Source organism: Calonectris borealis, chromosome 2 (genome assembly GCF_964195595.1).
Source record: "Calonectris borealis chromosome 2, bCalBor7.hap1.2, whole genome shotgun sequence".
In the NCBI taxonomy this organism is placed as follows: Eukaryota; Metazoa; Chordata; class Aves; order Procellariiformes; family Procellariidae; genus Calonectris; species Calonectris borealis.
In genome coordinates, this window is record NC_134313.1 from 13,730,124 (window position 1) to 13,757,269 (window position 27,146).

General features: G+C 40.5%; 1 protein-coding gene across 3 annotated transcripts in view; it reads left to right on the plus strand.

The window, feature by feature from the left end:
• Window positions 1–19: 19 nt before the first annotated feature.
• Window positions 20–27,146, plus strand: part of ATAD2 (ATPase family AAA domain containing 2) — a 38,484-nt gene continuing 11,357 nt past the window's right edge. For 2 of the 3 annotated variants that reach the window (XM_075141201.1, XM_075141203.1), the window contains exons 1-19: window positions 20–548; window positions 5,994–6,136; window positions 6,664–6,713; window positions 8,006–8,159; window positions 9,563–9,659; window positions 10,654–10,738; window positions 13,690–13,800; window positions 14,270–14,378; window positions 15,378–15,494; window positions 16,418–16,526; window positions 16,741–16,856; window positions 18,122–18,296; window positions 18,925–19,013; window positions 19,358–19,517; window positions 21,098–21,188; window positions 21,615–21,929; window positions 23,253–23,379; window positions 24,761–24,944; window positions 26,509–26,694. In XM_075141201.1, coding sequence (XP_074997302.1) covers window positions 327–548; window positions 5,994–6,136; window positions 6,664–6,713; window positions 8,006–8,159; window positions 9,563–9,659; window positions 10,654–10,738; window positions 13,690–13,800; window positions 14,270–14,378; window positions 15,378–15,494; window positions 16,418–16,526; window positions 16,741–16,856; window positions 18,122–18,296; window positions 18,925–19,013; window positions 19,358–19,517; window positions 21,098–21,188; window positions 21,615–21,929; window positions 23,253–23,379; window positions 24,761–24,944; window positions 26,509–26,694 — 2,640 coding nt within the window. In that variant the 5' untranslated portion in view covers window positions 20–326. Of the gene's footprint in view, window positions 549–674; window positions 817–5,993; window positions 6,137–6,663; window positions 6,714–8,005; window positions 8,160–9,562; window positions 9,660–10,653; window positions 10,739–13,689; window positions 13,801–14,269; window positions 14,379–15,377; window positions 15,495–16,417; window positions 16,527–16,740; window positions 16,857–18,121; window positions 18,297–18,924; window positions 19,014–19,357; window positions 19,518–21,097; window positions 21,189–21,614; window positions 21,930–23,252; window positions 23,380–24,760; window positions 24,945–26,508; window positions 26,695–27,146 lie in introns of those variants that run through there. The other variant, XM_075141202.1, reaches the window with a different exon arrangement.

Consider the following 27,146-nt stretch of genomic DNA (forward strand, 5'->3'; position numbering starts at 1 on the left):
AATCCCGCGCCGGCAGAACAACCTGCTCCAACTTTTACGCGCCAAAAATATCGAAGAGCCGTATCGCGGAACGTGTCCTTCCGCCGCCCGGGCCGGGACTAGCTGCCGGAGGGAAAAGCGGCCGCGGGGAGAGCGGGGCGGAGCACGCGCCGCCGGCCTCCGCGAGGGCGGGTGGCGGCGGCGGCGGCGGGGGAGAGGGGGCGGCGGCCCCCGGAGCAGGCGGAAGGAAGGCAGGAAGGCGGCGAGGCGGAAGGATCCGGGAGGAGGGCGGTGACCAAGCGGCGCGCGGGCCGTGGTGGCAGGATCGCCCCCGCCATCGCTCCGCCATGGTGGTCCTGCGGAGCAGCGCCGCCCGCCCGCCCGGCCCGGCGGCCCGCGACAGCCGCCGCCGCCGCCGCCCCCCCTTCGACCTCATGGACTCCAGCTCCGAGTTCATCTCCTTGGAGCCCCCCTCGCTCAGCAGCCGCCGCATCTGGACGCGCTCCGGGGCCGCCTCAGCAGCCGCCAGGGCCGCGGGATCCAGGGGGACCGGGAGAGCCGACGAGGCCGTGAGTACCGGGCGGGGGTGGGGGGGAGCGCCGGCTCCTCCCAGCTCTGCCCCGGCCCCGCGGGGAGACGGGCCGAGGCCCGGCGGGCCAGGCGCTGGGCTGTGGGCCCGGGGAGGCGCCCGGTGGCTGCGCGGCGGGGGAGCCGTCGCCGGCGGGTGCCGGTGCCGGCCGGGAGCCTTGGGGAGCTGGGAAAGCCGGGTCCCCGCGCAAAAGCACCGTCCATCGGTGTCAGGTGGAGGCAAAAACGGAGGAAAAATGAGTGTTTAGGGTAAGCGCCTATAACTGCGGTCGGTTGCGTTGCCGCATGTGAAGAAGTAGCCGGAGTTGGCCTCCGCAGCCGGCCGGGTCCCCCCTGCCGCGCCACCCGTCTCCGGTCACCCTGCAGCCAAAGGGGGCTCGGCAGGACCTCTGGCCCGGGGCAGCGGTGACAGCCTGCTGAGAGACAGTCACTGGGGGCCTGCAGAACTTTCGCATCGCCTTCTGCTTTGGTGTGTTATCTGTATTTCCCCTTCCCCGTTTATTTTGATTAAATTTGTTATCTGAAAAGTTACCTTAAAAAGATCTTAGAGACCGCTTTTCTTTAATTGTGGTAACGCTCATAGAGAGAGCGCTCGCTGTTCTGATGATAAAAATGCATCAAAAACAGCGCTCGACACAAAACATATGTGACCTATAACTGCATTCTAGCTGGCCTGAAGTGCCTGTGCCTATATACACTCCTTAGTCAAGTGTATATAGGTACTACTTTGGAAGCTTTAAAAACAAAACTCTGTTTAGAAATCAGGACTAGTTTGTACTTAATTAAAGCACTTATGTGTGTAAATGGTGAAAATTTTACTTAAGCTTGTTATAATTTTAACCTACCCTAGTAGAAAAGAGACTGCTTACATGATTATAAAGGATGTTAAGTAGTCCATGCTGTCTGCATCTCAGCGTTGCTACTTTAATAACTGAACCATTTCACTTGGAGAAGTTCATTGTTTTTAATGTAGCCTTTAAAAGCTAAAACCCTTCTCTGCGTTTTCCAAGTCAGGCGTTTCTCCGCAGGGTGTCCTGGATTTCCATGACAAATCAAGGCAGACCAGATCCAACTCAGAAGTGGTCTGCTCTTCAGGGGAGCCCTGCCTTGGAGTGAAGCTTGTAGTGGACTCTCTTTCCTTCCAGCAGAACTCTTTCAGGATTTTCAGTTATATGGATTAATATTTTTTTTCATTATTTTCAAGATTACTGAACTAAGAAGGGAGAAATCCTTGGGGTATTTTTTTTTTTCTTTGCAAACAGTCATGGAATCTGCTTAAAGATCACTGCTTTGCTTTTGCAATCTACACTAGAAATGGTCAGAGGCTACGGGGAATTCAGCTGCCTGTTGCACACGGGGCAAGGCTGTGCAAAGTTAGGCAGATAAAGCACCTGGCACATGTTTTCAGTGTGGAGAACAGGAATGAGGAAGCTAAATGTAAACTTTTCACTGAAACCAAAGCAGAATCGTCATTATGAAACTGGCTGTAAGGTTGTTCTTTGTTTTGGTTTCTTTATTTTTTTTCTTTTTTTTCCTTTTTCCAGACCTTTCCCATGCTTTGAGGCATGGAGTCATTCTTATTTCATTTGTAGGATGGCCGGGCTTTGCTGGAGCTTTCTAACTGCAGAGACAATGCAGAAGTACCTGAGATGACAAAGATGATGATGCTGGCGCTAGCTGCATGTTCAAGTCCTAATGCCTCTTTCCTATCTTGTTGGTGTGCAAGGACTTGGTGGTGGCAGCTTTTGCAGTTTTTCTGATATCAGCACGCGATTTATATCTAGTTATTTAGCTTATTTCATCCATAGAGAGTAAGGAGCATATGGCAGAAGGCCTGAGGTAAACCGCCATCTGATGGGTTTCTCCTCGTCCAAGTTTCCAGTCCCAAGGAGTCCCATGGCAGATCCAAAGTGGTTACTGTCCCTTTGGAAGCTGTGTATCTGCAGGTCTGTAACTCTGGTATAGTTCCCCAGACTGAACAAGATTGTTGTCCTGTGACCTGTATTTGAGGGCAGCGTGCTCCAGAGTTCCCCTTTTGTCTGGGCACAGTGGAAACCGGCACTTTTCCAGGCTAAGGCCTTCACATTTGTCTGTATAGGGACCTCAGCGTCAGAGCTCACAGCCTTGTTGCCTAAGCACGTTTATCTGTTCTGATAGTACTTCAACATAGAGTTACTTCCTCAGAGATACCAGATAGCTAAACACAGTTTTTGTAAAAAGACTTTTTAGAAACAATTGCTAATCACTTCCTATAGCATAAGAAAAGTAACAAAATATAAAATGCTTTCAAAATTTGAAATATTTTACAAAATTCTTTCATCCAGTTGCCTTATCTTTCCAGTTTAACCATTTGCTTCTACTCAATTTCACTTCTTAAGTGTGATTTTTCAGCCTGATACGGTTGATAAGAGTTAGTTACTCTTGCTCTGCTGGCAGCTTGCTGGAGTTAACCTAAAGGTTCTTGGTGTCTGCTATCTCGCCAAACTGGGATGTCCTCCTATGAATGGAGGACGGTAAGAGTTAGCAATATACATTGTTACTGCTTTGCCTGTGTCCTAATTTGAGCCAAGATTACGGTAAAAAGATAGTACAGAGGATAACAAATATCACGAGTATTGTATTGTGAACATTGCATTAAAAATACATTTTAAAAAAGCAAACAACTGCATAAGTATACATAGAAAGATTTCCCAGGGCACTATACCTTTTTTTCTAACATCTGTGCTGACATTCTCTAAGTGTTTGTTTTTCTTTCCGTCTGGGATTTGGCCCAGAGGTTTGTGAAGTGTATTATTGCAGTCATCTTTTAACTGATATGGCAGACCTTTAAGATTTCTCCCAAGGAATATTTACTTCTAGATCAATGAAGTAGAAATATCCAAAGCGGCAGTTATAACTCATCTATCTTAAAGTTTAAGCAAGCTAAATCTTCCAAAGTTGCTCCCAACTTTGGAGTCTAATTTTACAAGTGATCATATATTAGAAATAGTGCCTCTTACTTAAAATGTTGTCCTTATTTGAAAGTGCTGTATGTTCAGAGTAGCTGAATCTGGTAGCCCGATGAAGAGTACAAATGGCCTGATCCTTCTTCCCTCTCTGGCTGATCAGGATGAAAACCTATTAGTGGGAAAATACACACAGAGATGCATGTATGTAATATGGATCCCTGTATTATTTGGTCTTGGGCACCCAGTCTGTCTGTAGCTGCCCCCCGGTGCCTGGGTCTCCCTGGGGGCTGGGGGCTGGCAGATGGGTGCGTAAGCCCCAGAGCTGCACAGCCCCCTTCCAGCTGCTGGTATTTAGACCCCTGTGTGCGCTCACACACGCACACATGTACTATGTATATCCCTCTGTAACTGCCGTTAGACACTCAGTCAAACCAGTAACTGGCCCGGGGTGGCCTGGTCTCCCATACACAGACGGGTCCCCGGCCCAGACCTATGGCCTCTCCAGTACCTGCCCCCCAGCCCAGCGCTTGGCTCACATCCCCCCGGTCTGGGTATCTGGCCCAGACTTGTGGCCTTTCCCGTACCTGGTTCCCAAAACTCTAACCCCAGCTACGCTGGCCTCGTGCCTGTTAGCGATGGCGCAGGCCATGAGGAGGTGTGGCCCCTTCTCCCGCCGCTGGCACTCAGACCTCTGTGCCCCGGGACACAGATAGAAACGCCCTTAAATAAATAAATAAGAAGCCAGGACAGTCTGGTGATCAGCGACCACAAGGAGTCGTCCTCTAGGCAGAGGCCCTCAGGCTGTCTGTTAGGTGACCCCGAGGCCTCTCCCGCCCGCACCCCCGGGGGGTCCCTCAGCCTGGAGCCAGGCCTTGGCCGGACCGATGGCCTCGCGAGGAGCGGGGCCGGGCTGCTCCCCCAGCGCTGCGTTGCCAGCGTGCCTCTGCCCGCCAGTGCTTCTCCGTGGCTTTTTGTTGATGCACATTAGCCTTTAATCACGTAACCTACCATTATAGGTAGCTCCCAGGCATGCCTATAGATTTTATAGGATGATATATAAGCCATAGCCATACCAGCTGTAGGAATACTATTGAGTACATTTGCAGGTGAGAGAACATAATTATTTCTTGGTCTAGGTTTTTTTTTTCTAGTTCTCTCAGTGATGAATGCTGAAAGTATTGATTTAAATCTTTATATACTCCTATGTGTGAGTGTGCACAAAAACCTGCCTTCTTCAAATAAACCTAGGGCTCCGTAAAATTAAAAATTAGTTGAAAGACTTCCTGTTACGATTTCTTTCTTAAACCTTTGAGGGGAAAAATGTTAAAGGTGACTGACAGATCAGACTGCCTCTCATTAAGCTTTAGGTCTTGTTATATCCATCTGTGCTGGATCCAAGAAGCAGAAAATGTCTTTAGGGGTTTCATTTCAGATGCCCAAATTCAAAAGCCAGCTATGGGAGGCATCTTGTGAGGCCTCGCTCCACCAGCCCGGAGGACTGCAGGAAGGGAGGTGCTCTTTAAAACGAGTGGCAAAGGAAAGGTGATCGAAATCCTCCTCATGCAAAAGGTCTGTCTTATTGTGAGAAGTTGTCAGGTGAACGTTCAGGACGGCTTGTTCAAGGTTGACTGAAGAGAAGACCGTCAGACAGTTACAGGATTGCCCAGCTCTGTGGCTCAGGGCTGACTCCTCAGCAGCGGGTGACTGCAGCTCCCATAGTGTGGCCCTGCAAGCGCCTTGTGCGTGCATCGCTGCCCTCCCGTAGTGACCTTCTTCATGCTTCTGTCATCATCTCCATCAACTACTAATGGAAGTACCTCTTGGTAAAGTTAGTGTCAAGAAGTAGAAGAATCTGGTCTGGTTTCTGCCCTATTCAGTGTGAGATTTAGTTTGGCTTTCCTCACGTAGTAAAAGTGATAGTACTTATCCTCCTTGCAGAAATACTAATGTGAACAAGATCAACAGCCATAAAAAAAGTGTATCTTGAGTTCTCTTTGGTTTCCCGTGGATAAATGCCATCCTCCTAAAGCAAATCTTTTAATGTCCCTCCAAATGCAGTCATAAATGGAACAAAGATAGAAAAACTCTCCTAACTAGATCTTAATCCCAGGACATGCAAGGTCAAGCTTGACTGTTCCTCTGAACCAATTTTGAAATAAAAGTTGTTTTTTTTTTTTTTTCATGAAACGCAAAGTTTATATGAAAGGCTTTGCCACAATAATTTTTTCAAAGGATATTAAGCTCAAGTTGTCCACAAGAAAAGCGTGGCGGAGGGGAGCTTTAGCTTTGGAAGCTGGGTTTTTTTTTCTGAGAGCTACTTCTTGGTCCAGAAGTGGTTCAAGGCTTACCTGCTGTTAGTTGCACCACTATCAGGTCAGGAGAGTAACAGAATAAACTTGCCTAAATGAGGGAGACTTTCCTTCTTAGCTCAATGTACATGGTTCAGATAAATACGTTCTTATTTCCTTCTTTCCCTAGGAATTTTCCTCTGGCAAAATTGAATGCTTCAATGGACACTGTTTAAGATCAATGAGAAAAAACATGCCGCCCTGTTCAGACTCTAGCTTTGACAAAAGCATGGAAATATTAAGTGAAAATGTCAATCGAAGACACTTCACGAGGTATTGTATTTCTAGATGTCCAATCTCCGTTCAATTCATAGAATTAAAAGGAAAAGTGAAAGCATGCACAATGAGTCACGTCATAATAAATCTACAGCTAAAAATCTGTGGGGGAGTACAATTACGTTCATGTCAGTGCCAGTATCTTAGAACTAGAATCGCTCTTCTTAGTAAAAGTCTTCTGCTTGTGCAAAAACCAGGCATCTTTTCCCAACTCCTTTGAGATCTCTCCTCCGCTTTGATTACTGAGATGTTATTTGCACTATTGAGACTTCAAGATTAGCAGGTTAGGAAATTTATGTCCTTATAGAACTGTCTGCATATGGTATGCAGCAGACTTGGGATCTGAATCCTCCATGTGGTCCACAGGCTTTTCTTTGCATGATGTGGAACACTGGGTTATAAACTTGGTCAGGTTCCCTAGTCTTGATGGGGAACAATACAATACGATACAATACTTCTATGCAATAATTCTAATATAGTAATTCTTTTCTCCCTTCTCTCCTCTGTCCTCTTTCTTAATGTAGGCAGTTGGCAAAGCCAAAATCAGACCAAAAAAAAGAAGAATATAAAGAAGGTAAGTAGTTGTAACTCCCTAGAATTCCTTTTTAGCCTGGTTTCCGAGAAGGATTGCGTTTGGTCACTCCGTCTATTTAACTTGGCCCCAAAAACTTCTGAACTCGTCAACCAAAATCAGCTGAAGTTGTGAGAATAGATATCTCAAAAGATAGTGAATTTCCTATGAGTTTTATGAAAAGAGGTAGGTGCAAATAGGAGGATACGCTATTAATTCCTTTCAGGCTTGGGGAGAACGCAGCGTGAATTCCAGCCTGCTCTTAGGCACTAGAGAATCTGTTCCTTAGCTCGGGTTTCTTTATGACGTGGATTTTCTGGAGTCTGCAGGACACAAATTAATTGAAAATCGATCTTGCAAATAGGAGGGAATATTGCAGTATTATAATATATGCGAGTTCAAAAGTAATTCAGTCATGAGATGCACAAACCCACTGACGTGGGGAAGGTGTCACTGAAGTTCAGCGATTTGCCGTGGAACCGAATTGCTGTGCTGAATACACAAAGCAGCCTTGGTGCCGTGAGGCCGCTTGCTGGCAGCTGGGAAAATCCGTTATTTCCAGGCAGTGTCCTGCCAGCCACAGGCTGAACGCGGGAAGGGGCCTGAAATGCACTTTGTGTGTAGTAATTCAAGTTCTAATTGTGCACTACTTTCTCACTGCCCTTTCTTAACTGTTTTAATGATAGTGCAAGTAACGAACCCGTGGCAAAGGATGCTGTGTGGTAAATACTGGGCAGATCTTTTTTTAAAGCAGGCAAGCGTTTGACTTCTTTGGTATTTGGGAGTTTATCTTGAGACATTTCTTATCTTCTAGAGCTTTTGTGTCATGGTGCAGAAAATGAAAGTGATGCATGCTTAAACAGTGTACTAAAAAACATGCATCTTAAGAAGAGACGTCCCACATAAAAAATTTTTTTGAAAAACTATTAGATACAATTTTACATGAATGGAGTAAAAACACCTTAGAGAGAGGTATTTGTTGTTTTCACTTTTCCATAAAGAAGTAACTGGAATAAACTTGCCTCCTGCATGGAACAAAAGTTGCTTTTTTGTTTTCATCAGATTGCCTTTCCAGACTATTAAAAAGCTGCTGTACAAGTCATGCTTTTAAGTAGGTAGTTTAAACATAAGTAATTTAAGTTGAATGCTGTGGTCATGACAATAACTTCTAATTCAGTATTTAAAGAAAAAATCAATCCACTGCAGATTTTTTTACATTTTACTAGAGCAATGGTGAAATAAAGGGAATAACGTATTTTCTGTCTCAAAATATTTTATATATTAATGCATTTTAGTCACTAGAACACTGAAGACCAGAGCTAATGCAAAAGCTGCAGAAAAAGTCCACGAAGAAAATGGAGATTTGGAGGTCCGCCAAAGCTGCAGACTTCGACAAAGTCGTTACAGCACTACAAATCAATCTGTTTTGTTTGACAAACTTATAACAAAGTAAGTGGGTTTTTTTTTTTATCATCTTTCAAAGCTACTAAAATGAGCCTTATTAGCAAGCCTTTGCGCTATGGCGTAATATTGGCTAGGGACTTTCTCCTTTTGACAACAGAAAAAGATATTGTTATTCCTGGCAGCAAGAGCTAAATGTATTCAGTGGTTAGGCTGAGTCTTCCCTGCATGTACCTACATATATGATACGTCCTTGTGATAACTGCTGGGCTGCAGGTGCCCTCCATAGTAGAGTCCCACCAGGGTCACACAGCTTGGAACTTGCAGGATGTTACCAACTTCTGCTAACATTCCATTGCAGTTGATCAGGTAGGGTCTTCTCCTCTTCCTCTGCCTGCGCCGGTATGTCCTGTAATTATTAGTGTATTGATTTATGTAAGGTGTGGGCCTTTGTACTTCGCAGCCAACCTGTTTAACCTGAGTTTTTTGGAAATAGGTGCTTGTGGCTGTTTAAGACTTCCAGGTCTGAGAGTGTGTGCGGGAGGATGTATTTGGAAGGTGCTTCATGTGTAAAGAATTTGGGCGCAGACAATGTTTAAATTGGCCACTGATGTCTTCGTTTTGGGATTGCCAGTTGCAGAGAGATATTCATACTAGAGCATCTTTTATGTATGGGCTGGGTGGGTTTATGTGTCTTGTGAACCAAAACTATCACTTTATATTGTGACTTTCGGTAGATTTAACTTGCCCTCTAAATCAATTTTCTTAGCATCAGAAGCGCCTTCATTTTTAATTAACTTTTCTTCCACGCTTATATAACGCTCAGTTAAGATACTGAGGAAAATTGGATACAGCCAAAGTGAAGTAGTCCTAGTGTTTCTGCCTGTCTGTCCATGGCTTAAGTCTCTTTGTGAAGCCCAAACTGACATTGTTTTCTGAAAGGTTTGTGAAATGCAACAACAGTGGGATGTTTTTTCCAGCGTATGTAGTCATGGAAAACCAACACGAAACTTAAATTACAGTTAAGGGAAGAATAAGCAACCTGTTGTCTGAGGAAGGCTGTGAACTAAAAGTGACTTAATGCTATCATGCAGAGCAACTGAAGTGCTATTAAAAACTGCCATAATTTCTTTCTGTTATCTTACTACGATCTTCAGAATTCTTTTTTTCCTACTAAAACAAGGGCTTTTTGCTGTGTTCAGCGAGAGGGGAAAATAAACCTGAAAACAGTGTATGTTTGCAAATCCTCAAATGCTTGTTCTTAAATCTCTCTATAAAAAAAGTAAACATTTGATCTAATTTTTAAGTAGTGTTTAAAAACTTGGCTGTGTCAGTGACTCTTGCTTTGTGCCACCTGTATTAAAATGTCATACAGATCATGTGTACTGTTTTAAATGAGTTTTTTTTGTACTTCCCTATCTTTGCTCTTACATGGCAACTTTTTATCTTAGTACTGCAGAAGCAGTCTTGCAAAAAATGGATGACATGGAGAAGATGCGTAGACGGCGAATAATGGAAGACCTTGGGGTGTTCCACGATGCAGAAGAAGTAGATACTAATTTATTTTACTATTTTTGTATAAGTAGTGTATTTCACATAAGGAAATTTTTTAGTTGTAATTTTAATTTAGCTGAAATGACTTCTTCCAAAGAATAGTGTAGTCTAAAATAACATCTGTTTTTGCTCTCTAATTATAATTTCACATCTTACTGTTATGGTCATGCTACAGATACGCTCTAAGGGTGGAGGAAATATCTTCTTCAGAAGACAGGAAATAGCAGTGATATGTTGAAATACATGTCTTATACTATGCTTTCTGAATTGCTGTACGATTTTTGAATGGACACTTTACAAACAGCTGTTTTGGGGCTTAGGTTTTCACTTCAAATCTTACTAAACGCTGAATTCATTGATATCTGCTTTATCTGTGTTTGTTCTTGTGCCAGCCTTGCCTGTGAGCTTAAGTAGTGCTCTGTCCCTGGAGGAACTTATGTTAAAACTATATACAGCAATCATATTTCCTCTGTCTTAGTTTTTCTCTATTAAATTAAGTTCTTCTATTGTCCTTTTGAATGACAGGCACTTCATTTTTTTAAACATCTTCATAGCCTGCTTTCATAGCTTTTTGTTTAGATCTGAATTCCTTTTTTTTTTTTTTTTTTAAATGAAACCGGAATCATCCATAGTACTTTGTATATCATCTCTCAAATGCCCATATAAATTTTTTTTTTGTCTGCTCGGAATTGCTTTTTCCTGGGTTCTGCCACACTTTTGGATTATTAACCTGTGATTAATTGATACACTTGGTTTTGTATCTGGATAGGTATTTAACTATCACACATACTAAAACCTATTTTAAAGCAGAAATTCTTGTTACTAATCATGTGTGCCAGAATGATGTTCCCATTCTCTCCTCCTGTATCTTAATTTAATCTTTTGTGTATATGGAGTGCCCTGATAATGTTACTATATAGGCACCAAATATGCCCATGTCAGGTTTTCTGCATATTTGTGACTGATCTTTCTTGTTTCTTTTAATTAGGAAAACCTTGATATGCACTCCCGAGGAAAGAAAGAAATCCAAAGAGCTGACAAAGAAATAGCTGATAATCAAGGTGGCATTGTAGGTTAGTTCTGTTTTAAATTTTCTTTACTATGCTCTAGACAAAGACAAAAGCTTTGTCTTAAACAATTGAGACGAGCTGAACTACTGGGTATTTTTCATCTACTAAAAAAAATCTGTGTTGCTATTGACATGACAAGCCATAGTCACGGACTCTAGGGCTGTACTGTCGTGAGCTCAGAACAGGTATTCAGAGAAAAAAAAAAATCGGTGCCTTTCCAAAATGCTTACAAGATAAAAGGCAACAGATGGCTGTGGACAGGTGGGAATACAAAGAAATGGATGGTATTACTCAGAAATGAGAAAGAGTGATCTTGCTACAGCAGGAGCATGACAGTTTTCACGGCTTTGAGCAGCACAGCAAGAGTTTTCAGGAAGTAAAGGAAGCTGCCAGATGTGTATGGAAAGCTCCTCCCGAGCGTGAAGATCAGCAGGGGAGAAGATAGTGGTGTTCGTTTTTGTTTTTAGCAGGTAGTCAGTGGAAGCTGCTGTCTGGGCCTGTAATTAGGAGCTGTCATCCCTTTACTCAGTGGAAAATAACATGAGGAATAAGGTTAAATTGTAAAAGGCCATATTAACTTTATGTTTGAAGTGAGGGGGAAAAGCTTTAAGGTTTTAAGGAGAATGATAGTTGTGATTAAGGCAGTCAGTCCAACGATCCTTGTAGGCGCTTTCTGGATGGAACAGAATGGGGCAAGACTGTACTTGAGGACAGAAGAGGATGCGGCGATAGTTGAGCCGATCAGTGGTAGGTTTTGTGATAGACCTCCTCTCCACAATGGAGCTCAGAGAGACAGTGGCAGGAGGGGGAGCCCAAATAATACCCTGCCGGGCTACTCCCAGGCCCATCCCGGGGCCATCAGCCCATCAAAGTCCTATCTGCCCAAGCCCAGAGGAACACAGGGGTGCACAATGGCAGGCAGGGACCCAAATCAAGGACTCAAATCAAGCTGCCTTGTCTGGGCCCCTCCCAGAGCTGTCCCAGCAGAGCCATCAGCCCCAGTGTCCAGGCGTGAAACCCATCTGGAGAATCATGGGAGCAGCTCTCCAAATCACCTTTTGGACTAGGGGGTTACTGCCTAGGGGTGGGACACTGTGGGATGCAGGGGAAAAGCCGTTCACACAGGACTTATTATGGGATCTTTAGGGCAGGAACCAAAGGCGGGACAAGGGAGAGGTTTAGCTGATTTTGGGAGGAAGAGAAGTGGGAAAATAGAGGGGCAAGGGGATAAAAAGGGCCAGTCACGTGTAAGTATTTTGCTGGTCAGTACGCTTATCTGACTGTGCCCTGTGGCTGATCACCTGTCTGGCCATCAGACCATCAGAACTTGAATGAGAGATGATTTATGCAATACCCAGTGAGGGCAGTATCTTGTACATGTTACACAGACTGTGGAAGACTTGACCACTGGCACTGGAGACCTACAAAAAGGTTCAAGCTAGATGTCCAGGTGTTAATAAGCACTGGGGTGATCTTGTTGCTAATCATGAACAGGCCAGAGAAGAGTCCATGGCCTGTTTTTAGGCCTGTTATTAGTTCAGACCTAGCCTGTGGCTCCTGCTGTGCACCTCGGTGATCAGACCTCCTTGTAGAGCAGCAAGAGAACACTTGGAGCCACAGGAGGAGTCCAGCGAGAGGCTGACCTAAGGAAACGAAGGTAGGGCAAGGCATTAACAAAAATAAACATGATCGAGTGTGCCAAGGCCATTTGACTGGTAAGGGAGGACAGCTAACTCATCATTTGGAGATCTAGTTAGGAGAATACCAACTCAAGGCCTTAATAAAAGCAGCTTTAATACAAGGCATTGGCAGTCTAGAGGGAGAAACTATATGGCTTGGTTCAAGTGTGTGGATCTCAGGGTGTTGGGTGGCAGAGACTTGTAGAAAATAATTATAAATAGTATGTTGAATGGGAAATAAGAGTATGGGGCAATTCATTTGTGATCAAAGTGAAAACTCTGAAATTTTAAATTAGGAAAAAACTAAAATATACTTTTATAATGAAAAGCATGCCAGGAAGAAGTGGGGAAAGTGTGTTAGTGTTGGTGTAAAGAAGATGAGTGGAGCAAGAGGAAGGACTAGAGGAGCAGAAAAACAGAGAAATTCATGCCTTTGTGAGGGGAGTGTTGGAGTACCAAGGACTGGGGATGGTAGTGATGCCAAAATCATTTTCCAGTTTTCCATGTGCTTGTGTAACTTACCTTGCATTCAGAAAGCAGTGTGACCTTTTGGGGGGCAGAAGAAAAAGAGTAGTGTTTTCCACGGAATAAAATTTACTTAATTTTAGTGAGCAGATAGGTGAACAGAGCATGTACATTCCTTACCTGGTGTCCAGTTATTAATGTGAGAGGGTATTATTAAGAACCTGCTAGATAATTATACTCCATGTTTTTTGCATTCTTACCACATTTCATTAAAATCTTCAAGTTACTTTACAGAAGCTAGTGGCATAACCTGTATGCATTTGACATTATTTTCTGATTGGGGAAGTTCAAACCTGTGACTTGCCCATTATTGCTCATGTAATCTGTGGCAGAGCTAGGACTTGGAGCTAGATTAGCATGCTTAGTCTTACCACTATAGAGTATTAAAAATATTTCCTTGAAACACTTTCTCAAAATTACAAGAAATGACTTTCTGAAATAGTGGTTTTCATAGGAGCTGCATCTTAGCTAAGCAAGATGACAGAATTGTTGTTACTAAGACTGATGAGAAGTCACTCAGCAATCTCAGCAAGGACAGAACAATATCTGTATGTATGCTCCTCTGTGTTTTGTAATTTCTGGAATGTGTCTTGCATAAATTGGTCTTAAGGTTTTGCAGGTTTTCAGATATATTGTGTCATTAACATGAAGGTAATAGTAAAACCTATAGGCATTTGTGTGGTGCATTTTGAATTTAATATAATTTGCAACAGTCCTTAAACAGTTTAATGTTATGTCGATGTACACTAGTTTCATCAGAAGAAAGTGAAGAGAAAGAAGATGATGATGGTGAAGATACTCGAAAGCGTTATGACTTTCGACAGAGGAAAACTGTTGAGCGCTATCAAGCTCCATTGGAAAGTAGGTTATATGCACAGTTTCTCTTAAGAGCTGATTTCTTGAATATAAGTGAGAGGTTTTTTTTTTTTAAATGAAAATATATACACACTCAACTTCTATTTGTATTTCTTACCTTCATTCTGCAAGTAAATTTTATTAAATGCATGTATCCTGTGCACATTATATTTCTTTGCTATTTGGCATATTGTTGTTTTTCAGTAAAAAAATGACCTATGTATCCCTGAAAGAATGGTAATTAAACAGACTTGATAATCCTACTCTTGTGGTTTTCAGTTCTCTCTAAAAAGCAGGTGTGTGTTTTTTCACTTGTACTGTGTACTGATTTAAAAAAAAAACACAACCCAAATCACTTGAAACTTCCCCTGAAATTAGAGATGGGTGAAACACATCACATTTTCTGCCTCTTTCACTGTCCTGCTTTCTCTTAAACTTGTTTATAATGTTATTCTGAATTCTTTGCTTTCAATAGAACCAAGACAACGTAAGATATATTTTTCGGGACGGTCTTCACCTGTCAGACAGAGGTACTCATTTAGAAGTGCTCAGTCACAAGGCTCTTGCTGCAAAAGAACGAACAGGTTGGTGTATGGTTAGTGATAGTTCTTATTTATTAATAGTGCTATCAGTCACATTACTGAATAATGCTTTCAATTATTTTTTGGATTGCTGGTAATTACAGATTAATAGTATGATTATTGCTGCGGTAGTCTGAGGGTATTAAAAAAACAAATATTGCCGGGGGGAGACTATACTTTTTAGTAGCCATTAGATTTTTTAAAAATGCAGTATTTGTGGTCACTGATAAGGTGATTATGGAGGTCATAGCTGAGATTGTGTAACTGAAATTCTTTTGTTCTGGAATTGAAGCCAGAATCTCCCTCTGAAAATCTTAGACTATTTAATCTTGAAGGATACAAATTATTTTCTTAAAACTGAAGAAAATTTGATTAGAGGGAGAGCCTGTATGGAAGTTTTAGTGGATTTTTTTTTTAATCACTCAAATACTGATTCTGGTTTCTCTTTGGAATCAGTTAATGTTTCTGAATGAAACTATCCTTAAGCAAGAAAAATGCTAAATGAAATTATATATTATAAATTGCAGTAGTAATGACAAAGGAGTTTTGGATCCTGTAAGCTGTTAGAGCATGGAGAATGCCATCTCTTGCTAGATATGAGCACTTTGTTTAGCATCCTTGAAAGCAGACAGTTATGGAAGGAAGGGGTTTTGAAGCCGAATATTTAAATAAGTTTAAAAGGTTTATGTTTCACGGAGTGGATACATAATGCTAAGTGAAACTCGATTTGTGTGTGTGTGAGACAGAGATTGGACAAAATGAGTAATTTGTTTATGAAATTTCTTTGCAAAATAGTTAAACATTTTACCTTCCTAAGAAAAATTAAATTTTGCTGTCACAAGGAAAATCATGTAATATACTTTGAAATCACATTCATAAGGAGTACAATGATCTGGAAACTTAATAGATCTCAAAGTAAATTCTGAGATAGAATTCACTTAAATTTTGATATTACTTAGTGTGTACTTTAGTTTTTGTACTTGTTTGTTTAAATGTTTGCAGACGGAGACACGCAGTCCACAACAGTGATTCCACTTCCTCTTCCTCATCATCCTCATCTGATGACGAAGAGCATTTTGAGAGGCGTAGGAAGCACAGCCGTAACAGAGATTTAAGAAGGTTAATGTAATTGGAGAATAGGGGAGGGAGGAATCTACTTGGGAGGAGTTTGCATCTGCCTAACCGTGAAGCGCTATCCTCTTCATCTTGTACAGTTTCTAAATTGGGGCAATATTTAATCCTATCTGTTGGTACTGACAACTGTAACTGGACTCTCTAAAATTGGATTTTTAGAATTGATTTTTAATAAGCATTTGATGGGAATAGATGGGAATAGGGGGAGGAACACTTCTATGTAATTTTTTAATGTAAAATTCTACTGCTCCTGTGCTTTGCAGTAGTTTATTCAGGAAGAAAACCACCATAACAGAAAATGTTATAAATAGAGGAAATGGCGGCAGTTTTGTTACGTAGCAAATGCTACTATTTTAATAACAATCTAACAAATAAGTTTTCAGCCAAATGTCTTTCAGACATGTGTGTCTTCTGGCACACACATCCCAAAGTCCTTGGGAAGGACAAACAGTGGTGGGCAGCCTTTATAATATTAATCCACACTGAAGTAAGTATCCCCGTGGGCTGTAACTTTTGAATGTAGAAGCAAAAAATCTTTGAAAGATGTCAGTGTGTTTTGGGGGGTTCTTCCATCCCACAAATCAAGGTCAGTTCACAGTCTCCACGTACGGAATAACTTGTTCTAAGCTTGCATTCATATATGTGCTCTGTTGACTGGCATGGATATTCATAAGTGCTAAGAGTTGTTAAAATAATTAACTCAGTTTAATGTCTGGAGCGACCATTTTCCTTTATTTACTCATGGACATCAAATGTAAACCAATTTGAACAAGTATTTAACTATTTGGGAAGTGTATGGTCATGTATAAGGTCTCCTGCGTTCACTTGCCATCATTATAAAAGCAAAAATCTTCTAGCTGCATCTTAAGTTAGAAAGCGCTTTTCTCTTTCTCCTTAATTCAAATCAGGTGTCTTCCACTAAACTTTCGGCAAGATGAGTTAAAGGGAATTCACAAGGATCGAATGAAAATTGGAGCAAGTCTGGCTGACGTTGATCCAATGCAAATAGATTGCTCGGTAAGTATTTTTAGTTCATTGTGTCAGTGAGGTGTTTCCAGTTTATGAAAGCTTTCAATAACGTGCTGTCGACAACTACCTTGGTTTACAGTTTTCTCTCAAGCGATTTGAAAATGGCCCAGAACATTTCCTTTGTGCTGACATATAATTTCTGATGGAACCTTATCAAGGTTGCAGCTTTCTTTAACGTGTGTTCTGTTGAATTTATCTTTAGGTACGATTCGATGGTGTGGGTGGTCTTTCTGACCACATTTCAGCTTTAAAAGAGATGGTTGTTTTTCCATTGCTTTACCCAGAAGTCTTTGAGAGATTCAAAATTCAACCTCCAAGGTAACAGACATTGTTTAAAACTATAAATTCTAATTCACCCATTTTCAGGAGAATATTCAACTGAGGTATCAATATGTTTCCATGCTTCAAAATTTTTAGCAGTGTTGATGGGGTTTTTTAGCAGTAGTAAAAAGTAAATTCTTATATGCTGGATTCTATCCATTTTTATGTAGGTTCAAAGATTTACTGTGTGGTGAGAATATACTTTAAAAGTGTCTTGCCTTTAAAAGGTGCGTTTGGGGTGGTTTTGTTTTCAGTTCTATGTACAAGTCAACTTGATTAGTTTATAAGCAGGAAGGAATTATCTACTGGTAGTCAACTGTAATTTGTTTCTTGGAAGTCCAGTTGTCTCTCCCACTGACTTTTTTTTTCCCAAGTGCTTAAGTATCAGTTTTACAATTGATAGGACTTACAAATAGAAGCTTGCAGTGTTTTTTGTGCTTGGGCTAAAATAAGAATCTTTCCACACAGCTAAATTAGTTCTGTATTATGAAATGAAATTATTAGAGATTTAATTGTTAGCTTTATATATTCTTGGTCAGCAAAACTCAATCATGGTATATTGAAATATGATTTCAAATTCTTTGCTTTCAGTAACTTTAAATGTATTAGAAATAATGAAAAGAAAATCTTTCAGTGTTTTGCTTCTTTATTCATTGAAATTATTTTTGAAACAGCAGTGTATTGGCTTTTCTAGTTGATGGCTATATTTATCTGGAAATGCAGAATACCCTCCCAGCTTTAGACTTTCTCCTCGTTTATCATCAGCAATGGATGGTCTGGGAAACCAAATCCGGTAACTTAAAGCTTTTCAAGGGAGAATGAAATGCTTTACTATCAAATCTTGCCTTTTGTGAAAACAAGAATGAATATGCAGTGTATAATTGAAGAATGAACTGGTGACTCATAAGCTAGCCCAGTCTCAGATTCTGTGCTGAAGTGTTTGGCTCCATTGTGCTGTAACCACCCCTGTTAGTTTGTCAGGAGTTTCAGAAATGTCCTGGGACACATACAAAACCTTGAGAAAAGATTGTAATCTGCATTGTCCTCTTTATTAATTTTGTTTACTGCCTTGTTGAATTGTGTAGGAACACAAAACTTCCATCTGTTTTGACTTTTTTCACACTTCAGCTGTTACTGCTATCTTACACATGAAGTGTTTTGGTTAGAAGAGAAGAGTTGTGCATTTTAGGGATGGGGGTTGTAACCGATACTTTTCCATGATGTTTTTTTCTTATGTGAATTTTTTTTTTTTTTAATTGCAGAGGCTGTCTATTCTATGGTCCACCGGGGACTGGAAAGACACTGGTTGCTCGTGCGCTTGCTAATGAATGTAGCCAAGGTGACAGGAGAATAGCCTTTTTTATGAGAAAAGGTGCTGACTGCCTGAGTAAGTGGGTGGGGGAATCTGAACGACAGCTTCGTTTGTTATTTGATCAGGTAAGGTTGAAATGTGCCGTGTGTTCTGTCTGAACTGTAATTTTCTGTGGTCAATATTTTTAAGAAGAACTCACTCCTTTTCATGTTCTGTCGGTTCCTTCCACTGAAGTGGTCTGTCAGTGTTTCCTTTTTCAGTGGGTTTTTTAGCTGAGATGTATTGGGAAAGATTAATAAAACAAACGAGAAAACCTCACGAAGCAGCCCCCCTTTCCCCCCCCCAAAAAAAAACCCCAGCCACAAAAAAGGTTGCAAGAGGCAAGAGATGGTGGCTTTAGATCAGAGGAAAACAGATGCAGGCTGAAAGCATGGTCATTTAAATTCATAACGGAAGCTTGCTTCCAGGACCTGTAATTGAATTAAGTCCCAGCTCTGCTCTCGGTGGTTGCCAAATAGCTGTAAAAACTACTGGTATGATTTGTTTCCTGTCACCCAGTCTCAGTGGGTTGACATAGGCTGCTGCCTTCTGTTACTCGTGCCACTTACTCCATTAGCTCAATTAGTAGAGATCCCTGATGCTAGTCTGAAAAATCTGGTTCCAGTGACTTTCCAACCATAACGTTTTTCATGCATTTTCTATTTAAAATAGTGCTGTTTGACTTATGTCAATATTCCTGCATTTTCATTCTAGGCCTACCAGATGCGACCTTCAATTATTTTCTTTGATGAGATAGATGGTCTTGCTCCTGTGCGGTCCAGTAAACAAGACCAAATTCATAGGTAGTACATTTTTTTGTATGTACATAGAAGCAACTTGACCTTTGTGAAAAGACCACAACGTATTTAACTTTATGTGACACGTTCATTTGTCCTGAAAACTCGTAATTCAATGCTACTAAATTTCAGATGATTTTTAAACAGTAATTGAAAACAATTCACTAAGCTTGATATCAGCACAAGGCCTGTGTTACCTTATCTATTTCTTTATGTCTTAAAACGAGTCTTTCACTAATTAGCATCTCATCAATAAAAGCTTGTCCTTTTTGAGTCATCCTTGGAGAAGGTTATGTAGAACATAACAAAATTTACTAAACCAGTGAATGAAAATTATATTTTTCTGTTAGCTCTATTGTATCAACACTTCTGGCACTTATGGATGGCTTAGACAGCAGAGGAGAGATTGTGGTAATCGGAGCCACCAACAGACTGGATTCTATAGATCCTGCTTTACGAAGACCCGGACGCTTTGATCGAGAGTTCCTCTTCAGCTTGCCAAATAAAGAGGTCAGAACTTAAACTCAACCTTAATGCTAACGTGGCAACGTCTATCTTTGTAACAAAACCACGTAACAAGGCAGTATCATGGAGCAGTTAAAGTCGAAATCAATATTGTACAACTTGGACGAGAGAGGGATATTGGAGAGACTGCGTTGTACTGTGGAGGGCAGATCTGGTACTGAATATATATGATTAAGATGATTTCAACAAATAGTTCTACAATTAGTTTTGATTTCACTGTAACCAGCCAAGAAAATGGGATGTTGCTAGTCACTGAAATGTTTAAGTAAGAATGAATGTCTGAATTAGCTATAAATTACTGCTATCTCATCTTGAAAATGAAAGAAATGGTGTCCACACAAAAATTCCTTTTTGCTAACAAAAACCTTTATCCAGGCTGGTGCTCGAGTGAATTAAAATTTTTCATTCCCAAAGTGGTTCATGTTTGCTTATTTATTTAATCCACTTAGGCACTTTCACCCTGAAGTGCTCTTGCTCTCAGTTCTTAGTTTATGAATGGTTAGTGTTGGATTGTTCCCAGGCTGGGTATCCTGGGAAATACCTATAAGTATTTTGGGATCTGACATTCTTAGTGGTATTTATTAACAGGGAATTGGACAAAGATGTGAAGTACACTGCACAGGTGTAGGGCTTGGGAAGCTTCTAGTTCAATGGCAATAGCTAAGCAATGAAAAAATAGGTATATAGCAACCAAAAAATATTGGGGGGGAAGATAGTGTGCAAAACTGGAACCCTGTTTTTGTGGTTTGTCTCTGGCTATCACTGATACTTCTTTTTCTTTTATAAGCACTTCTTGGAAAAAGGATAAAATACTTACTGGATTGAAGGCTAGTAAAAGTGCACTGAACGGTGTATTTAACACAAACATTTGCCTCCAGTTTTTATCTGCTTTCAGGAACAGGAGAGGAGGTGCCATGAAACAGATATAATACATGATTCCCCACTGTGGAAGAATTCTAGAAATCTGCCATAATTAATCTGTGTACCAGGAAATACTTAAATGAAAGTCTTGCTAAGATCAGAGATGAAGATAGGCAATGTTTGACATTTTCTGGATTGGTGACAGTAGTTTGAGTCATAATTACTGTTCTTCTTTGTAGTAATTGTAGCAATTTGAAATGTAGTGCTAGGACTGTTTTCCTTGAATGAACTGGCAGAAAAATAAATTTGATGAACTAATGAGACTGTCACCATGAAATTTTGCTAAATTTGTGAGAATATTCTTTGATGAAAAATTTCTGTTTGCAGATAAGTTTCTTACTACAATTTTTTCCTCAGGATCATTAGGTCTTATACTTGTGGAAACTTACTTTTTATGGAAGCTATAAATGCCTTTTTTTTTTCACTGCAGGTTCCCAGAAAGAGTTTAATGTAACAAATTGAGAACTATTATATTTCCTGCTTGAAAAAGCAGAGAGCGTATTAACTGAACTTTAAAATACTTAGAAGTTTAGCAGATAAGAAAAGTATTTGTATTAATGTGAGGGGTTTTTGGGTTTTGTGTTGTTCTGGGTTTTTTAAGAGAAAAATTAGGACAAACTAAAATGCAACCATTTTGTTTCCAGGCTAGAAAAGAGATTTTCAAGATTCACACCCGAGACTGGACCCCTAAGCCATTGGATGTGTTTCTTGAAGAGCTAGCTGAAAAATGTGTTGGTAAGTTTGAAAACGAAGTGAGTTACTGCATGTGACTGAGTCCTAAGAAATGTGAGCTTGTACCAGGCAGTACCCGGGCTCTTGTGCCTTGCTGCAGAGCAAGGCAGTGAGGCAGCTGGCATGTCTTGGGAGCAAACGAAGTTAGATGCTTCTTTTAATTTTCTTTCCGTCTCTCAGAACATTGAATGGGTTTGGGGCATCTTCCTCAGGAGCAAAGTTTTGATTAGGCAGCTGCTTCATAAATGCCAGATATCAGGCTGCAAGCCACGTAACAAAACTTCTCTGTAGTGCAGTAACTCTTTAAATTCTCTCTTAACCTGTTAATTTTTGGCTGAAGTCTTTCAGTGTTGTACTTTGGAAACCTTGGCCTTGACTTCTGTGTTGCCCGAGACTGACGTAACATTTGATTCTTGTTTTGCTTATTAGGATACTGTGGTGCTGATATTAAATCCTTATGTGCTGAAGCTGCCCTCTGTGCTTTGCGCCGCCGCTATCCTCAGATATACAAAAGTAGTGAGAAACTGCAGTTAGATATCGCTTCTATTAAAATAACAGCAAAGGATTTCGTCATGGCCATGCAGAAGACTGTTCCAGCTTCACAGAGGGCTGTGGCTTCACCTGGGCGAGCACTATCACCTATTTCAAAACCACTGCTTGAAAACACGCTAGCAAGAATTTTACAAGCCTTGCAGAGAGTGTTTCCCCACGCAGTGCTTGCACTAAAGAAGGACCAGCAGCAAGGTATAACAATAACATCCACTACTTTAAAATTCTGCCAAAGCAAGAACTTCTGATTTGTGCAATCAACATACACAAGCCTCTCAGCCATAATAACAATAGAATTTTATAATATGCATGTGCATGCCTTTATTTCAGGAATATCGTGCATAGTTTTTATTCTGGATTCTAAACTGAAGTGCTGGATGGGAGCTGTGAATGACTCGCAATACGCAGTAGAGAACTATGTGTTCACTACTAAAGCAGCCTGTTTCTGGCAGTAGCTAACATATTTGTCATTTGTAAAGATGGATTTAAGGTTTAATGTATGAGGCACCTCTTTCAAAATAAATACTTAAATGGAGGGGGGAAGGGCATTTTTACATGAATACTTCTAATTCCCGTCTGAAGAATGTTAGGACCACAATACAAGTATAAGTGGTTTAAGCCTAAATACTGTTTTAGTTATCATGATTTTTAACCATAGTCTCTCAGTTTAAATATTTGTGGATCACATTGTACACTTGCACGTGAGATCAGAACGTTTTAGTAGTGTATATTTTAGGGCTTGGCTTGCACAGCGTATGTGAGCTCACGCTCCTGACTGCATCAGCCTTGGTCGGGTTTAGTCTGTCAGCTGGTGAGAGCAAATAAATTGATAAACTCATTCCAATCCTGATTAATGAAGATCCATGAATAGTTAGTTATTATGTGAATCTCTTGAGACTATCCTACCAGTATTACTCCCAGTAGAGCTGGGAGATAGGTTTGCATTGGTAAAATAGAGGCAGAAATTCACTAACAAAATAAAAGCAGAGAGGCTACGGGATTGGTAGTTGCATCCCCTTTCTGTTGTCTGCCTTCCATTATCTCCTCCTTTGGTGATCTTTGAGGAGCCTTATTTAGAAGATGTGTTGGTGTGTATATTCTGACTCACCAGTCCTAGACAAATGGAACTCTGCAGCCATCACGTTCACTTAATTCCCCCACTTCCAGTGGGGAGAACCTGCTCCAGAAAGAAGTGGCCTTGTTGGGTTTTTCAGGAGTGCAGGAACTACAGAAGTTGTTCCTAATCATCTTTATTCTAAGGAAAAAACCTCCCAAGTTTTCACCAACAGAGAGACATACCTTATGCAAATCATGGGATGTAGGGCAGCTTTGTAGAGATTTGTGCGATCTCCTTAGATCTGTAGTAAGATGAACTCTTCAGAAAGTAGCATTCAGCGTGTGCCCTCAAATGAAGAAATACAAGATTAGGGGTTTCCAGCACTGATTTAGAAGCTGTATTAATGCAAGAGCGAGATATGGATTATTCAGGAAAGTTAACAAACCTCTCTTGTCTTTCAGACAGTTTAAGTCATATTTTAAGAAATAATGCAGTTGACAGTGATGAGGAATCACCATCAATCTTTGAAGATAAGCCAACACATAAAATGCCTGGTAGACAAAAGGAAAAATTTCTCAATTTTAGCAGGTAAATGTTTGTCCTCTTTATGTTTACATTTTTAAGATGGCTGGGTGTGTGAACAGTTTTGGCGTGAGGGGTGGTACATGAAGGAGTAAAATGTGTGCGTGGGGGGGGTGATCAAGAAGTAAGTGTGAAGATCCAGCTGGGTACTAATGTTCTAATGGAGTACACTACCATAACCCATCAAACTCAACAGCCCAGCCCTCTTTTCCTAAGTCAAAGTAGTCCACAGACTATTAGAATGTGTTGATTGAATCCATGGTATTCCTTGAAAGATTAAAGATCAAAGAAATGTGCTGTCTGTCCTTTTAATGAAAAAACCTGTATGGATTTGTGGAGCCATCTTTTGCCTTCTACCTTCCAAAATTGTTTAACCAGTAGCAAATTATGTAGCAGAAACAAAATTTAGAAATGGTTTGTTAAAACACTTTGAGAAAAACTTAAACAATGTCTGCATTTTGTACCTTTAACCTACTAAGTTTAAATTAATCTTTTGACATTTTAATGTGGAAGTCGTATAAGCCAACAGTTGAAAAAATAGATTGTTGTCGTCACTGTTGGGTCAGTTATTTTTCTCAATTTCTATTGCTGTGCTGTCCAGAAAATCTTCTGACCTGCTGAGCTTGGTTAGGTCTCTAGGATCTTTGACTTCAGCCAGCAAAGGTACAACAGTATTGTGGTGGAAAAAACAAATGCTCTTCACAAATGTGTTTCATGCTAGTAAAGCAAGATTACTAGGAAATTAATACACAATTCAAAGATGGAAACAATTAAAATGACTGAATAAATTAAATATAAATCTTATACATATTTAGTATACTGCTCTAATTTAACCAGTCCAATTGTGTACTTCTTCAGATACAGCTAATGTATTTCAGTGCCCACGTTAATTTTTTTTCTAGAAACGTTGTTCTGCTCCTTCCTTCGCACCACCTCCAGTAACTATGGCCAAATTTCAGCTAAACTTGAGTGATGTAGAGATCTCACAGTTACTTAAACTCAAGACCTACTGAAAATTCGTGTGTACGGGCAGCGAAGAGATCCAGATTGGTGTGTGCTGAGAGAGAGAGGGTTGTTATTTTCCCCCATACCAGCTTACTGACCAGTTGCCGTGTGTGTATTTAGCTGGACAGTCCCCCTGCTGTTACTTAACCCAGCCAAACAAATAGCAGACGTGCTGGGGATTGGCAGGATTTCTTAGGGGAGTTATGGTACAAGTTTGTAAGAAAATGGGCTTTGATAGTCTTCCTGATCACAGGCCAGCTTATTATTTGCGGGAATATGAAGAGTATTTACAAAAAAAAAAAAAGTAAAGGAAAAAACCTTTAACATCTGTGTGCCTATTTATCACTTCATTTTTAAACTGATTTTCTTTTTATTGTTCTAGAAATGCTTATTACCAGCCAACATCTTGCAGGCCACGGTTCTTATTAGTTGGAGAGCCAGGATATGGGCAAGCTTCTCATTTGGCACCTGCAGTAATACATGCCCTGGAAAAGTTTCCAGTTTATACACTAGACCTATCTGTTTTGTTTGTTAGCATCACATCACCGGAAGAAACATGTGCACAGGTATCTTCTTTTCTCTTCAATCTCATAGGATTCATGAACTGTATATAGACTAGTAAAGTAACCAAAATTCATTGTTAATGGAGGTGGCCTGGTTTGAATGTGCTGTTATATTTTCTTCTGTCTGAAAATCCACTTCTAGATCGAATGATACCGAATAAGGATGTTGTACATGGCCATATTTTCCATTCCAAATTAAACAGTGAGGATGTTGCTAGCAGCTCGGGAAGCTGGGAGGTGCTCCTAATAAATTCCTCTTTATGGCAAGAAATCCTGCCCATCTCGGTGGGATCCAGAAAGTTGTTTTCATTGCTTTTTAAGACTCTGTGCTTCCAGTAGATGGCTCTGCATCAGCCTGACTGCGTGTCATGCATTTTTTGTAGCCTTCTTTTTTTATAATATCTGTAAGGCAATCAGGGTTTTGAGGGGGAAAAAACGTGTTTCTTTTTTTACATATACAGCTTCTACTGCTGCAGTATATGCAGTAAAAGCATTAAAATTCATGGAACACTTACATTTGTACACTGGTCTGTTTTTCTTAACTAGGAAAATTAAATATGAGCAGACTTGGTGCTGTTTTCCTTTTTACTTTTAGGCAGGAAATCCATTTAATTGTTTGGCATCACTGTATTAAAGTATTTTGACCTTTTGTAGCAGCATTTGAGAGCCCTACAAGTAAGAACAGACACGTTACATGACTGGATACTCATTTGTCACATAAGAGGAACAATTCCTTTTTTGTTATGTGATGGTTGCATCTGCAGTCATATAACTACCATGTCTAGTCGCTGCCCGGATACGCCACGTGCGCTTCCCATCTTGTGACAGGAACTCCCTGAATATTGATAATCTGAAAGGGTGCACGGAGAAATTTGTCATGTGAAAGGACTGTTGCCACTTCCCTCATGCAGTAGATGCATGTCCTCTTCTATGATTGAGGTACCATCTGTAGGCAATGGCTTGTGGTCTTCCAAAGCACGTAATCTGGTCTGATGGATCCTTTGGTAATGAGAGGCTCATTGTGAGTGATTTAGCTATTCAGGCAGGCTGAAGATTGGTCACCTCTTATAAAATGTACTTGAAATTATGAATTGTAACCAGGCTGCTTCTGCAGTGTCAGCTCTCATCTTTTCACACAGGTCTGTCTTTGTTCAGACTGTGCCTCCACACTGACTTGGATATGTGCCCGCTTTGAATTGAAAATGGTGTAGTCGCAGTCGTGTAGCGATTTACCCAGACTAATACATCTTGCTGAAGGGTTAGTCTTGTTTTTTCAGGCACACCACCACACCAGCTGAGTTGTAAGGCTCTTTAGGAGTTATCTTACACCTAAGTAGTTTTGAAATCAGGCAGAGATTCAGGTCTGTTTCTGTCTGTGTTGCAATACCTGTATTTGAGTCAAAGTGAAAATTTTACCTTATTGTTAAGGAGTTGTTCTTTTGTTGGTTTATTTTGATGTTTTGGCTTCATTTACTCCTATTTCGTAAGATAGTTTGACTGATACGTAGTTATTTATTTGCCTATTCTACATGGTTTAGTTTTCTTATCCAAACTTCCATTTTACCAGTTGATGCGAGAAGCTCAAAGAACAGCACCGAGTATAATTTATATCCCACATATCCATTTGTGGTGGGAGGCTGTTGGAGCTACATTGAAAGCTACTTTTACAACACTACTGCAGAACATTCCAACATTTGCTCCAGTTTTGCTGCTTGCAACATCTGATGTGTGTCATGCAGATCTCCCAAAAGAGGTATTTCTGTTGATACTTTTCTGACTCGTTTTTTCAATTTCTTGTTAATTTATAAATCCTCTAAGCATTGGAGTACTGTGCACTCTTAAGCAAATTCATACTGTTATTACTCAGGCACCCTAACCAGGTCTCTTAAAATTTGCTTAGAGAAAACAATGCTGAAAGTATTTGTCTAAAGTGTTTTCCGAGTAAAGAGATTGACTTTGACCCAACTTTTTCCCCTTTCTCACCCACGCATGCTTATTAGACAGATGTATAAATTTACTTCAGACAATAATTTCAGTGACTTCAAGATAGTTAGGTATGTACTTAGTCAAGAATATATGGTGCTTGAAAGGTATATGGGAAAAAGATATTTTTACTGAGAAGTGAAAGATATTTTTACTGAAAAAGTACAGTGGTCATACTGTTAATGATGGAAGGTAATTTCAAATTTAAATTCTTTAATAAAA